Source organism: Antedon mediterranea, chromosome 10 (genome assembly GCF_964355755.1).
Source record: "Antedon mediterranea chromosome 10, ecAntMedi1.1, whole genome shotgun sequence".
Classification (NCBI taxonomy): Eukaryota; Metazoa; Echinodermata; class Crinoidea; order Comatulida; family Antedonidae; genus Antedon; species Antedon mediterranea.
The window spans coordinates 7,132,426-7,145,888 of NC_092679.1; the positions used below are offsets into that span (position 1 = coordinate 7,132,426).

Consider the following 13,463-nt stretch of genomic DNA (forward strand, 5'->3'; position numbering starts at 1 on the left):
TTTAAGGTGATTATATATATTATTGATGTATTTTTAATGTTATTGAGATGCCAAATAAATGAAAGAAAAAGAAAGAAAGAAAGTGACATTAAACATTATTTTTAAAAGTTTTTTTCACGGCCTATTAGAAATGGCCTATTCTATTCTATAAGTCTTTTTCTTTTACTATTAATCTTCATCTTTTTTTCGTGTTTTTTGAGGTACAATCTATCTATCTATAACAGTACTCATACTCATACTATACATACAAACATCAAACTTACCGTACACGGAATTCATAATATTTAAACAGTAAATGCAAAATTGCTCAAAATAAAGAGGTTTGGAATTTTTTTTAACAAAATATGTACAATTTAAACAAAATTAATTGCGGAAAAAAAACGGGATGGAGCATTCGCACTGGTGGTAGTTCGCCCTCTTACAATTTCCTTCTTTTATTTTCGAAAAGTTGAAATTTTTCTTTACTTCTCGCGTTCGCAATTAACATTTTTGACAAGAACGAAAATGGATACAGTTTTATTATTTGTTCAAGCTGTTCTTTTAGCTGCAGCTGGGTTTGCTGGATTTGCGGCTGCTATAACAATAGGTATTTCAAGGGTAAGTGATATTTGGTACTTTATTGAAGTTTATAATCTTATAGGCTAGCTAGGGCTAGGCCCAAGTTTTTCAAGTAAATCGCGATCGCGGTAAGACAGGTTGTTTGGCAGGCAGAACGATCACATGTTATTTGGGGGAGTGGCCTCTCTTCTGCTGCTACACTGTGCAAGACAGCCAAACAGGCTAGCGTGCTGTATAGTAGAGCAGTTAGTGCCATAAAAATAGCCAAGTTGTGCACTTTATTACCAAAGCATGAAACTTGCCACAAAGTTTCTTTGATGTATATAGATTCAAAATATCGGGGGGTGCCAAGTGTCCAACGTCCGGTATGGCGGCCATCTTGATTTCAAAATGGCCACCATAAAAACAAAAAGTCTTCATATCTTGGCAACTATAAACAGTAGAGACTTGATTCTGGTGTTAAATTGTTCACAAACCACATATTTCTATTTGCTCTAATGAAAAGTTTCGTCAAAAAATGACCGGAAATGACGTTTCTCCCAGTTTGACCTTTGACCTCTTATCTGTATATCTCAGTAACTACTGATCATTTTCAATCGATTTTGGTGTCATTTTGTTCAGAATAGAGACATTTATATTTGTAGTAATGAAACATTTTCACATAAAATGACTGGAAATACAATTTATAACCTTTGACATATATAATATGTGAACATACTGTATGTGGTTTACATTGGTATAAATGCACCTAATTTTTTTTAACGAAATAAATGACACTTAAAAAATGAGCAGGAATTATTATTCTGAATTTTTGACTTTTGATGTGATAGGATAGGCGTAAAGTATGACAGATCACTGAGAAACAGCAATCACTGAGCTCATCTATGCCGACTTGTTTGCTAAACTGTGATGTGTCAATCGTTAGATAAAAGTTTTGGTCCTCTCTCCATCATCTTTTTTTTTTGCAATGTATTATACCATATGGACAATTGTCTGAAATAAAAGTTGAATTGAATTGTTAGATGCCATTTGGAAATATTTTTGATGTAAAGTAGCATTCTTTCGTTGGCCTCTTTGATGTTGCATATGAGACAAGTTCGGAAAGTTTTCATTTTCATGAGTTAAGAGAATACCGTCTTTCAAACTTACTACAAACTTATCCTGCATTTGTGCAGTAGACCTACTTTCATTAGTCAGAAACTCAGATAATTCTTGTTCATTTTCGTTGCATCTAAAAAAATGTACTCCATTTTTATGGTAATGGGCCTTTGATTTTCCTCGATTTTCTCTACTCATTGATTTTTTAGCAAAATCCGAACCAAATCAATTCGTAAAAGACATCTCAATATAATTATTCAAGTAATTCTCAAATTAGTGACATGGACCTACAATATACTGTTCTGTACAAGACCTTTTTAGGCATCCACTTGTGGACTTTCACTTTGAAGGTCTTGGTCTCCTAATCATACAAGAAACAATGTCTGATTTAATCAATCAAAGTAGTGGGTCCAGACAAAGAAGGGGATGTAAGACCATCCACAGACAAAGAAAGGGGTATAAGACCATCACAGACAAAGAAGGGGGTATAAGACCATCCACAGACAAAGAAGGGGGTATAAGACCATCCATACACAAAGAAAGGGGTGTAAGGCCATCCATACACAAAGAAAGGGGTGTAAGGCCATCTACAGACAAAGAAGGGGGTGTAGGACCATCCACAGAGAAAGAAGGGGTGTAAGACCATCCACAGACAAAGAAGAGGGTATAAGACCATCCACAGACAAAGAAGGGGGTATAAGACCATCCACAGACAAAGAAGGGGGTATAAGACCATCACAGACAAAGAAGGGGGTATAAGACCATCCACAGACAAAGAAGGGGGTATAAGACTATCCACAGACAAAGAAGGGGGTGTAAGACCATCCACAGACAAAGAAGGGGGTGTAAGACCATCCACAGACAAAGAAGGGGGTATAAGACCATCCATACACAAAGAAAGGGGTGTAAGGCCATCCATACACAAAGAAAGGGGTGTAAGGCCATCTACAGACAAAGAAGGGGGTGTAGGACCATCCACAGAGAAAGAAGGGGATGTAAGACCATCCACAGACAAAGAAGGGGGTATAAGACCATCACAGACAAAGAAGGGGGTATAAGACCATCCACAGACAAAGAAGGGGGTATAAGACTATCCACAGACAAAGAAGGGGGTGTAAGACCATCCACAGACAAAGAAGGGGGTGTAAGACCATCCACAGACAAAGAAGGGGGTATAAGACCATCCATACACAAAGAAAGGGGTATAAGACCATCCATACACAAAGAAAGGGGTGTAAGGCCATCTACAGACAAAGAAGGGGGTGTAGGACCATCCACAGAGAAAGAAGGGGTGTAAGACCATCCACAGACAAAGAAGAAAGGGGTGTAGGACCGTCCACAGACAAAGAAAGGGGTGTAATACCATCCACACAGAAAGAAAGGGGTGTAAGACCATCCACACAGAAAGAAAGGGGTATAAGACCATCCATACACAAAGAAAGGGGTGTAAGGCCATCTACAGACAAAGAAGGGGGTGTAGGACCATCCACAGAGAAAGAAGGGGTGTAAGACCATCCACAGACAAAGAAGAAAGGGGTGTAGGACCGTCCACAGACAAAGAAAGGGGTGTAAGACCATCCACACAGAAAGAAAGGGGTGTAAGACCATCCACACACAAAAAAAGGGGTGTAATACCATCAACAGACAAAGAAAAGGGTGTAATACCATCAACAGACAAAGCAAAGGGGTGTAATACCATCAACAGACAAGGAAGGGGATATAAGACCGTCCACAGGCACAGAAGGGGTGTAAGACCGTCCACAGACAAAGAAAGCGGTGTAAGACCGTCCACAGACAAAGAAGGGGGTGTAGGACCGTCCACAGACAAAGAAGGGGGTGTAAGACCACCCACTGACAAAGAAAGGGTATAGGACCACTTACAGACAAAGAAGGGGGTATAAGACCACCCACAGACAAAGAAGGGGGTGTAAGACCATCCACACACAAAAAAGGGATTATAAGACCATCTACAGACAAAGAAGGGGGTATAAGACCATCCACAGACAAAGAAGGGGGTATAAGACCATCCACAGAGAAAGAAGGAGGTGTAAGACCATCCACAGACAAAGAAGGGGTGTAAGACCATCCACACACAAAGAAGGAGGTGTAAGACCACCCACAGACAAAGAAGGGGGTATAAGACCATCCACAGAGAAAGAAGGAGGTGTAAGACCATCCACAGACAAAGAAGGGGTGTAAGGCCATCCACAGACAAAGAAGGAGGTGTAAGACCATCCACAGACAAAGAAGGGGGTGTAAGACCATCCACACACAAAAAAGGGATTATAAGACCATCTACAGACAAAGAAGGGGGTATAAGACCATCCACAGACAAAGAAGGGGGTATAAGACCATCCACAGAGAAAGAAGGAGGTGTAAGACCATCCACAGACAAAGAAGGGGTGTAAGACCATCCACACACAAAGAAAGGGGTGTAATACCACCCACAGACAAAGAAGGGGTATAAGACCATCCATAGAGAAAGAAGGAGGTGTAAGACCATCCACAAACAAAGAAAGGGGTGTAATACCATCAACAGACAAAAAAGGGGGTATAAGACCGTCCACAGACAAAGAAAGGGGTTCACGACCATCCACAGACAAAGAAGGGGGTATAAGACCATCCATAGACAACGAATGGGGTGTAGGACTATCCACAGACAAAGAAGGGGGTGTAGGACCATCCACATACAAAGAAGGGAGTGTAGGACCATCCACAGACAAAGAAGGGGTGTAAGACCATCTACATACAAAGAAAGGGGTGTAAGATCATCCACAGACAAAGAAGCGGGTATAAGACCATCCACAGACAAAGAAGGGGGGTTTAAGACCATCCACGGACAAAGAAGCGGGTATAAGACCATCCACAGACAAAGAAGCGGGTATAAGACTATCCACAGACAAGGAAGGGGGGTATAAGACCATCCACAGACAAAGAATGTGGTATAAGACCATCTACAGACAAAGAAGGAGGGGTAGGACCATATTACCGAGGAAGCATAGGCCTACAAAAAGAAGATGCAATCAAAATAGGCCTACCAGCCACTTGGAAAACAATAAATTGTAGAATAACTGAGGCTTGATTGTTGAAATATAAAGGGTTCTTTGTAAGGTCATTAATAATATATTGATATAAACACGATCATCATACTATTCATTTGACATTCAAATACAGTCTATCTCGAAAAGAAGCTCATACTATCACCTTTTCGAGGTTTGACGGTATTCCATAACATGTATGTTATTTCCTCTGTCAAACTATTAAAACTTTTAGCGAATCAGAAGGTGCCAACATCGTTGAACTATTAATGGTACCACCAAGCACAATATTTACCAATTTTATGTACAATATACAATTTAAGTACATTAATCATTTAATATAATTACGCCTATCAGGTCAAAGTTCAAAATTAGGTGCATTTAAGACCACCAAAAACCACATACAGTATATTCACATAATTAAAAATCAATAATTAAATGTCAAAGGTCATAAATTGTATTTCCGGTCATTTTATGTGAAAATGTTTCATTACTACAAATATAAATGTATTTATTCTGAACAAAATGACACCAAAATCGATTGAAAATGACCAGTAGTTACAGAGATATACAAATACGAGGTCAAAGGTCAAACTGAAAGAAACGTCATTTCCGGTCATTTTTGGACGAAAATTTTCATTAGAGTAAATAGAAATATATAGTTTGTGAACAATTTGAGACCAGCATTAAGTCTCTAATGTGTATAGTTGCCAAGATATGAACATTTTTTGTTTTTATGGTGGCCATTTTGAAATCAAGATGGCCGCCATACCGGACGTTGGACACTTGGCACCCCCCGATATTTTGAATCTATATACATTATAGAAACTTTGTGCCAAGTTTGATGCTTTGGTAATAAAATGCACAGCTCATGTCATTAACTGCTCTACTAGTAGGACAGAACAATACAGTGCCCAAACTATTAGTGGTTGGTTGTATTAGTAATTTAGCTTTTAGATGTTTTAACTTGTAAATTTTCATTATTTTTATTTTGGAGATTATCAAAAATAAAATCATTTGATCGAACCAATGAGTGTATGTCGTTTAGGCTATAGGCCTAGCTAGGCTAGTGACCATCTATTTACTGTACATACATTATTGAACAAACATATCTATCTTCTATTGATTATTTGGAATTCTAAACAAAATAATAAAAAATATATAATAAATGTATGCCGGCCAAAACGAATTGAGGTCGATATGCACTGCTGTGACCGTTTCACTGCATTATTTAATATTATTTTACCTATTAATTTTTAAAAAGTTGAGATTTCTTTTAAAAGAAATTTCTCAACATGTTAGATTAGAATTGTGTTGATTGTTAATCACAAACACCACTAAATAACAAGGAAATGTATAAAAAGTTGTTGCTTAGTCAAGCAAAACCTATATAATACAGAAAGTATTATTTTTCACCAACTCATTTTTTTATATAGCGGCGATAAATAATCATTCTCACAAAGACGACAATATTCATTTTAATGAAAAAAAAAGCTTCTTTGAATAAAAAGGTTTTTAGATGAGATTTTAAACAATGTGTACACCTTTCTATTATATTAAAATGAGCATTGTGTAAAAATTCATGATAAAGGAAGGATGTGGCTGCTTTGATCTGCCTACTACAGCCTTTTTTTTAAGATACGATGGTTAGGGATTAAACATAGTTTAGTATTCTACAGGCCTTCTCCGTGTTCAGTACAGACCTACTAATCAGAATTCGAATCACTATTATATCCCTTTTCCAAATCGTTATTGGAGCAAGGGGGGAAAAACAGAAACTCTCCCAACTAAACCGTGCCACAAGGTCCCATTTTCTTGTTTACCATAAAAAAAAACACAATTCTGAAAAACAGAATAAAAACTGTTAAAAGGTAAGTAGTCGGAGGGAAATAAAAGTTTTGCAAAAATGTTTAAACATTTATTGAAAATTCCTTCCGAGCACTAATCAAAAGTCTAACTGTTATAATACTTGTCTTTGCAGAATAGCTTTGGTGGCAACTGTATCTTGTATGCTGAGACAGCCTGGTTTAATAAAACCACATTATATTTCAAAGACCTGGGCAATAATTCAGCTTGCCATTTCTGTGTCACTTTACAAGTTATTGCTTCTTTTTATGCACTTATATATTGTGCATACACTGGTTACATATTGTTAAAGAATTCAGAATTGTGAGTATTAAACCATTATCTAAAGCTCTGTCTACACTGTCAAACTTTATGGATAAAAAGTGAGCCCATATGGACATAATGATTTCGTATCACTACCATATTTGGGCACATCACACTTTTTTTGTCAAATTAGTTTCTGTGTAAACTGGCTCATGTGCCCTTTATAGAACCTGGAAAATCTTTCGAGACGAGTAGGGACTTACCCCGGGTGTACTAGTTCACACACAGCCACTGTCACAAACTCAACATATATAAATAACACTGGGTCCGCTGGGAGAACAGTCTTCGACTGAAGAGGCTACCCAGTATAAGGAATAAATAGAAAAACAAAAGAGAGAGATAAAAGGAGTTTGTGCAAATTCCCATACACATGCTGTATCAATGACCGGAATTACTGGAGTAAGGTTATAAACAACTTTACTTATAGTGAATACTCATGTTGTTTTTTATCTTACAGCCGATTTCTTGTACTACCAGCCATCATTGTCAACTGTTGCTTAGCCTGTTGTATATTTATTCAAGCCTGCGTTGTTAGTGTAGGTTTCAGGCAATTCTGTAAATCAGTGAGCAGTGGCGACAACGACTTAGAGTAAGTTTAATCAAAGAATTTAAGACAATTTTTTTATTTTAATATTGTTGTTTCATTTATTCATCAACATTTTCATTCCAAGATCAAAATAAATGCATTTCAAAATACAACTAAGAAGATTATTATTATTTTGTTTGTCCTTTTTAGTTGTTCACAAGGTAGTGACATAGATTGGAACACAAAGGCTAAGCCTGATGGTTATGTACAACACGATCCTTTTGATGTTGGCAAATACTACCAGTTTCTCACCTCTGGACAGGTAAGAATAAGTAGGCTTAGCATACTGTACTTGACAATGACATTATATCATTTTTTTTCATTTCATTTCTTTATATCAGTCCAACAATAATAAACAATACAGAATCACATTATGAAAACCAAATTCTAATCAAAGTTGAGAAAGAGACTGAGAAAAGAAGCAAAAACTAAATTTTCCACTCATTCTTTATATAAATAAATTGTTTCTATAATATAATTATTATTATTGCCTTACTGTATCACAGGGCTTTAGACATTTATGGACCTGAAATATCGCTCTTAAAGTTGTTATTTTCAGGAGCTATGGTTTTTTTGCTTTCACGCTAACCACATTTTGACCAAAATTACTTTTCAAATTTATAGTAATAATTTCTATGAGCTTGAAGACTGCTAAGATAAACATTTTCCAAGGGAGTGTTGGCTTTCCTGACAACCTCACCACTTTCATTGACTATAATAATAATAATATTTATTTGGTCATCAATGTAAAAATAGCCAGGAATGAGAATACGCCCAAACAGATTCTGCACTTACTCCATACAATACAAACAGTTAAGATAAAACCATATACAAGAAAAATACAAATAAACTATACATAACATGAAATATAGTGTTTTGTTAGAGCAGCCTTAACTCTTTCACTGCGTATACCCGGTACTACCGGGTATAAACAGACGTCGTTGAAATACGTATACCCGGTAATACCGGGTATAGGCAAAACAATGATTTAATCGTATTTGTCTATAATATATAGCACCCTCTGTATTTTTTCGATGAACTTGAATATTTTTGCAAGTCATTGAAATGTTTTTCCAGGAAAAAAAACCGCCCTCTATAGTTGTATTATCGTCTTGAAAATAATGCGCCCTCTATAGTTATATTATATATAGTATAGTATATAGTATTTCTATCTTGGAAAGTTGTTTTGAGTAGCGTAATGGCGGCCATTTTGAAAGTAACAAAAATTTACCAGCCCCAATAGGGGAACATAGTGTTTATCACAACATGCAAAAAAAAAATTCTGAAACAAGTTAGTTTTTGTACTATAGTGAATTTTTTTTAAATGTCATTATTTTCATGATTTTGCCCTAAAACTTTGATTTGTGCATAATTTTTATAAAACAATAAAAATAATTCAATTTTTTTAAATATTTTTATTTGTTATACGTATCTTCATCAATATCCAGTTGGAAAAACGTATTCCATAAGAATTTCTTATAGAAAATATAGTTTTTATCATTGATTCGATAAAAAACACGAAATCCAAAATACCTGTAATGACGTCACACGACGTCATCAATATGCAAATTACTTTCTTTTTTTATACCTAACTGTAGACTAACCCTTTGCCCATCACACACCACAAAAATAATTACACAATTATCTCAATTAGTATTTTTTTCCAATTAATTAAAATATCATATGTTTTTCCTAAATATATATTACGCACAGAGGTGGGAATAATGCTCCGCAGTGAAAGGGTTTTAATTAAAATTGTTGTTGTGAATCTTTTAATGTCATTTGTTTTTGGTATTTGTTCCCATAGTCTAGGACAGGAAACAACTACAGAATTATGAAAAGTATTGCCTTTCGAATTCCAACGTAAAAGCCTACCCGGACATCTTTCACTAGTTTTAATATACTCATTGAAAGAATGGGAACAGTAACCTTTCAACACCTTAAATCCTAATGAAAGTCTATGTAATTTAAACAAGTCATCAATAGATAATAATTTAAGCACTTTCAATCTATGAAAATAAGATGTGTCCTTCCTTTCTAAACATTTTATTATCCTTGTTGCTTTCCTTGATGTTTTCTCTATTCATTGATCTTTTCATAGATTACTGATAGCCATTGATTCACAATACAATTTAAAAAAACCATTATCATTCATTTGCTTGAATTATTGAATGTTGACTATGATACCATAACAATCATCAAAAGCTTACTTGATTAAATGTAGAACACTTCCTGGTTATCGGTCCTGTTTTGGGTAGCTATTCTGTGTAGCTCAATCATACGCCGTTGTCATGATAATAAAATAGATGGAGGGCCGAGGTCAGAAGAGGAAAAACCAATTTTACAGCCTATTTAAATAGAAGGTGGTTCATACACTTAGTTTTAGTTCTAATTCCTAATTTTTGGTTGCATGGTCCCATTTTGTTTATTATCCAACACAAATAGATTGCATAGAATAGAAACCTAAGACACTAATAATACAATACTATATGTTGGTTATTGTATCATTGATTGAATATAGTTATTCATGTCATTTTTGTTGATCTACTTTTAAAATGAAATAAGTTTTTAACAGGAAAGATTGCAATTTACATTCTTCTCTGTTTTTTTATCATGAATCATGGGAAATAAGCAATAATGGGACCCTGCTGAAGGCAAAACTCTGTCTACACTATTAAACTAGTTTGACAAAAAAAGTGTGATGTACTCAAATATGGTGGTGATATGCCCAAATATTGTAGTGATATAACATGTCCATATATGGGCACATCACTTTTTTTTGTCACAAAATGTTTGATAGTGTAGACAGGGCTCAATGCATGCACTAACATGCATTCTGTCTGAATGTGCAATAGCAATCTGCGTACAAAATCTTGTCATGTTCATCTCGATTTTCTTTCATCCAATCTACAATATCAGTAATGTACTGGATTTTAGATGGGTATTTTTTTGTGTGAAAGAGAACTACTAATTAAATTCACATCCATCCAAACATTGAGTAGGATTACTAATATTTAAAAAAAAATTCTAATAGAATATTGCAGAAAGCATAATACACTGTGTCATGTGCCGATAATTGAATGCATGTCCAAATAGCATGATAATACTTCAGCATCTTGTATAAGAGCACTCTAAAAGCATGCCAGTATGCTAATAGATAAGGCTGTATTGCAACTCAACTCAATTATCTACTACAGTAGATTCTCAGTAAGAACTGCAATGAGGAAACTGAAAATTAAATTGAAAAGTAAATTGAAAAGTAAATTGAAAATAGAATGACATGTAAAGTTCAGGTCATTGGATTTAATCTACTTTTAACTGTAATAAATTATGTTTCTTCATACACTTTTACATTATCTTCTTATGTATTTATTATTATTGATGATTATTTTATGATTTATTATGATGATAATATTAACTTTAAGGTATTTTTGCTTCATCACACACTGTTATGGTTACTTACAGACAGAGTATGAGACCTATCATTTTGTGTTATCCAATGTATATACAGTGAAAACCCCCAATTGGGACATAACTATAGTGGACACCTATTAATAAAACATCACTAGTATTCAGGGGAAACCCCTGTTAAGAGGACATGACTATTTAGGGGACACCCCTATTAAAGGGACATCACTAGTATTCAGGGGACACCCCTATTAAGAGGACATCACTATTTAGGGGACACGCCTATTAATGGAACATCACTAGTATTCAGGGGACACGCCTATTAAGAGGACATGACTATTTAGGGGACACCCCTATTAAGGGGACATCACTATCCAGAGGACACCCTATTAAAGGGACATCACTATTTAGAGGACACGCCTATTAATGGAACATCACTAGTATTCAGGGGACACCTATTAAAGGGACATCACTAATATTCAGGGGACACCCCTATTAAGAGGACATCACTATTCAGAGGACACCCTATTAATGGGACATCACTATTCAGGGGACACCTCTATTAAGGGGACATCACTTTTCAGGGGACACCCCTATTAAGGGGACATCGAATATTAAGTGGACATCACTATTCCGGGGACAACCCTATTAATAGGAAATTTGTTGGGGTCCTGGGGGGTTCTGCTTAGCCTGTAATTGAAAAAACATTACCAAACCAACCCCTTACACAATTTTCTGACCGATTGTGTGTAGCATTTTAAAAATTATGTTTTATTTGCAGGGTGCATCGTGGGCGTCCTTTTTATTTTGGTTAGCAATAGCAATCTTAACAATTGTTCGACGTATTAGAGATACATCTTCTACAACGTTGGATCCGAACTCTGATAAAGCGCCAATTACGGATGTTGTCATCTAGACACAAGTGATTCTACAGTTATTACATACCAATCAAAAACTAAAGCTAAGGTTATGTCAGAGCTATTTATATAAAACTAGAGAGTCAACTCTCAACACAGGTTTTCTAAGCAAACATTTTAATATGCCTCTGTTAGCCAACTAAGCTTATCTTTAGTTTTTTTATTATATTTCCAAAATCAATGTGCAAAAATGTTCCTCTTTCAAGTATATTTTTTAAAGCACTTTTGTTATTGATTTAGAATAGTACATTTTAAACCAATGGCTGACGTTGTCTTATGAATGCATAACCAATGGCTGAAGTTGTCTCTTGTAAAATATCTTTCTCTTATCATTTGTGATGTCATCAATTTGTGTGTAAAACATACTATTTTCCTATAAAGACAATGACATCATCAATTCTTGTGTAAATATACCCAGTCTAATTAACAATTGAAGATTATCACAATTATATATTTTACAATTTTATATTAAAAGTTATAATATTAATAAATTTTAGTTATATTTACTTAAAAAGTATAAAAAGTGCTAATGATGTTGATTGTAAATTTATTTTTAAAACAATCACTGACAGCAGGAAATATTAAACACAATATTCTTGTAAATATTATGTCATAATTATGCAATAATATTATAATTTGCAGATTTAGCTTTTGAGATTAGAACGATCATTATGTATTTGTAGAGTAGTTCATAGAAGTATACTGTAGGTGATAGTTGTTATTTGTCATGCCAATTACCTTCCAAATCATTTGTTGCATTGTACATGTATATGCAGGGAATAGTTTCATTTTAAAGTTTTGAAGATTTTAAAGATTTTTTGCTACAATTCTGTAAATGTGTAGCGTTTGTTTTGTATAGCTATGCTACACTGGCAAAATTATCTCTGATGCATTTTAAAGCTCTGTAAATTTTTCGATGGCTTAGTTTAAAGAATTATTTTAAATATACATTTCATTACACATGGATAACATTATAGACCTTTCATTTTGCAATTAAATCTGGGACGTAGAATGTAGACAAATTTGATCCAAAATTTGTAAAACTCAAGTCAACTTTGTTGTATTCCATACTTTATTTGAACAAAGTTAATTGATTAGTTTATGCCCGAGTTGACTTGAGAGATGTTTAGGCCTGCTGATTAGACCAGCTTATAATGTTGATAATAGTGCACACAATAATGGATTCCTAAGAGGAGCGAGTGCCTAATGAACTATGTGTTTCATAGTCACTTGTGCTAATGAATAGGATAACAGTTTATTGTGAAAAGTTCTAGTTTTTTGTAAATGCCAAAAATGTTTTATGCTTTTCTATATTTGTAAAATGATTTTAATTTTTTTTTTGTAATTATGTATATTTTTAAAAATATGTTTGTATTATTTAGAACCCATTTTATAGGTTAGTTGTACTAGTAGTGTTTGTTTCATGGGAAGTGTCTACTTAAAAGAGGCCAATTTACATAGACAGAATGGTAACAATAAGCGGAAAACCGCATGCTTGTCCCACATAGAATCTGTATCTATCCTGAGCTGGTTTCTGTTTAACCACCTGTCCACTCCGCATTTTGTGTAAATGGTCATAGATTCTATATTTTCCTTTTACCATTACCGCTTGTCAGTGTAAATTGGCCCTAATAATAGGTGATATAAGTGTCCCTAAAGAGGGTTCTACTCTACTTAAAGAATATACTA

At 34.8% G+C, this 13,463-nt stretch overlaps 1 protein-coding gene across 2 annotated transcripts; it reads left to right on the top strand.

The window, feature by feature from the left end:
- Positions 1-453: 453 nt before the first annotated feature.
- On the top strand, positions 454-13,158 carry LOC140060128 (transmembrane protein 179B-like). 2 transcript variants are annotated; one of them, XM_072106206.1, is made up of 6 exons: positions 454-597; positions 6,676-6,863; positions 7,321-7,452; positions 7,600-7,711; positions 9,674-9,812; positions 11,639-11,753. In XM_072106206.1, the coding sequence occupies exons 1-5, from the start codon at positions 505-507 to the stop codon at positions 9,803-9,805; spliced, it is 657 nt and encodes a 218-aa protein (XP_071962307.1). In that variant the 5' UTR covers positions 454-504; the 3' UTR covers positions 9,806-9,812; positions 11,639-11,753. The 2 variants fall into 2 exon arrangements, with proteins under 2 accessions (XP_071962307.1, XP_071962306.1); XM_072106205.1 differs by lacking the exon at positions 9,674-9,812 and having other exon boundaries at positions 11,639-13,158.
- Positions 13,159-13,463: the final 305 nt, after the last annotated feature.

Bases quoted from the DNA above. Each gene is read 5' to 3' on its own strand.
- LOC140060128 (XM_072106205.1), top strand. From the start codon at position 505: ATGGATACAGTTTTATTATTTGTTCAAGCTGTTCTTTTAGCTGCAGCT. The intron at 598-6,675 runs GTAAGTGATATT...TTGTCTTTGCAG, and splicing joins TAACAATAGGTATTTCAAGG to AATAGCTTTGGTGGCAACTG. The intron at 7,712-11,638 runs GTAAGAATAAGT...TTTTATTTGCAG, and splicing joins AGTTTCTCACCTCTGGACAG to GGTGCATCGTGGGCGTCCTT.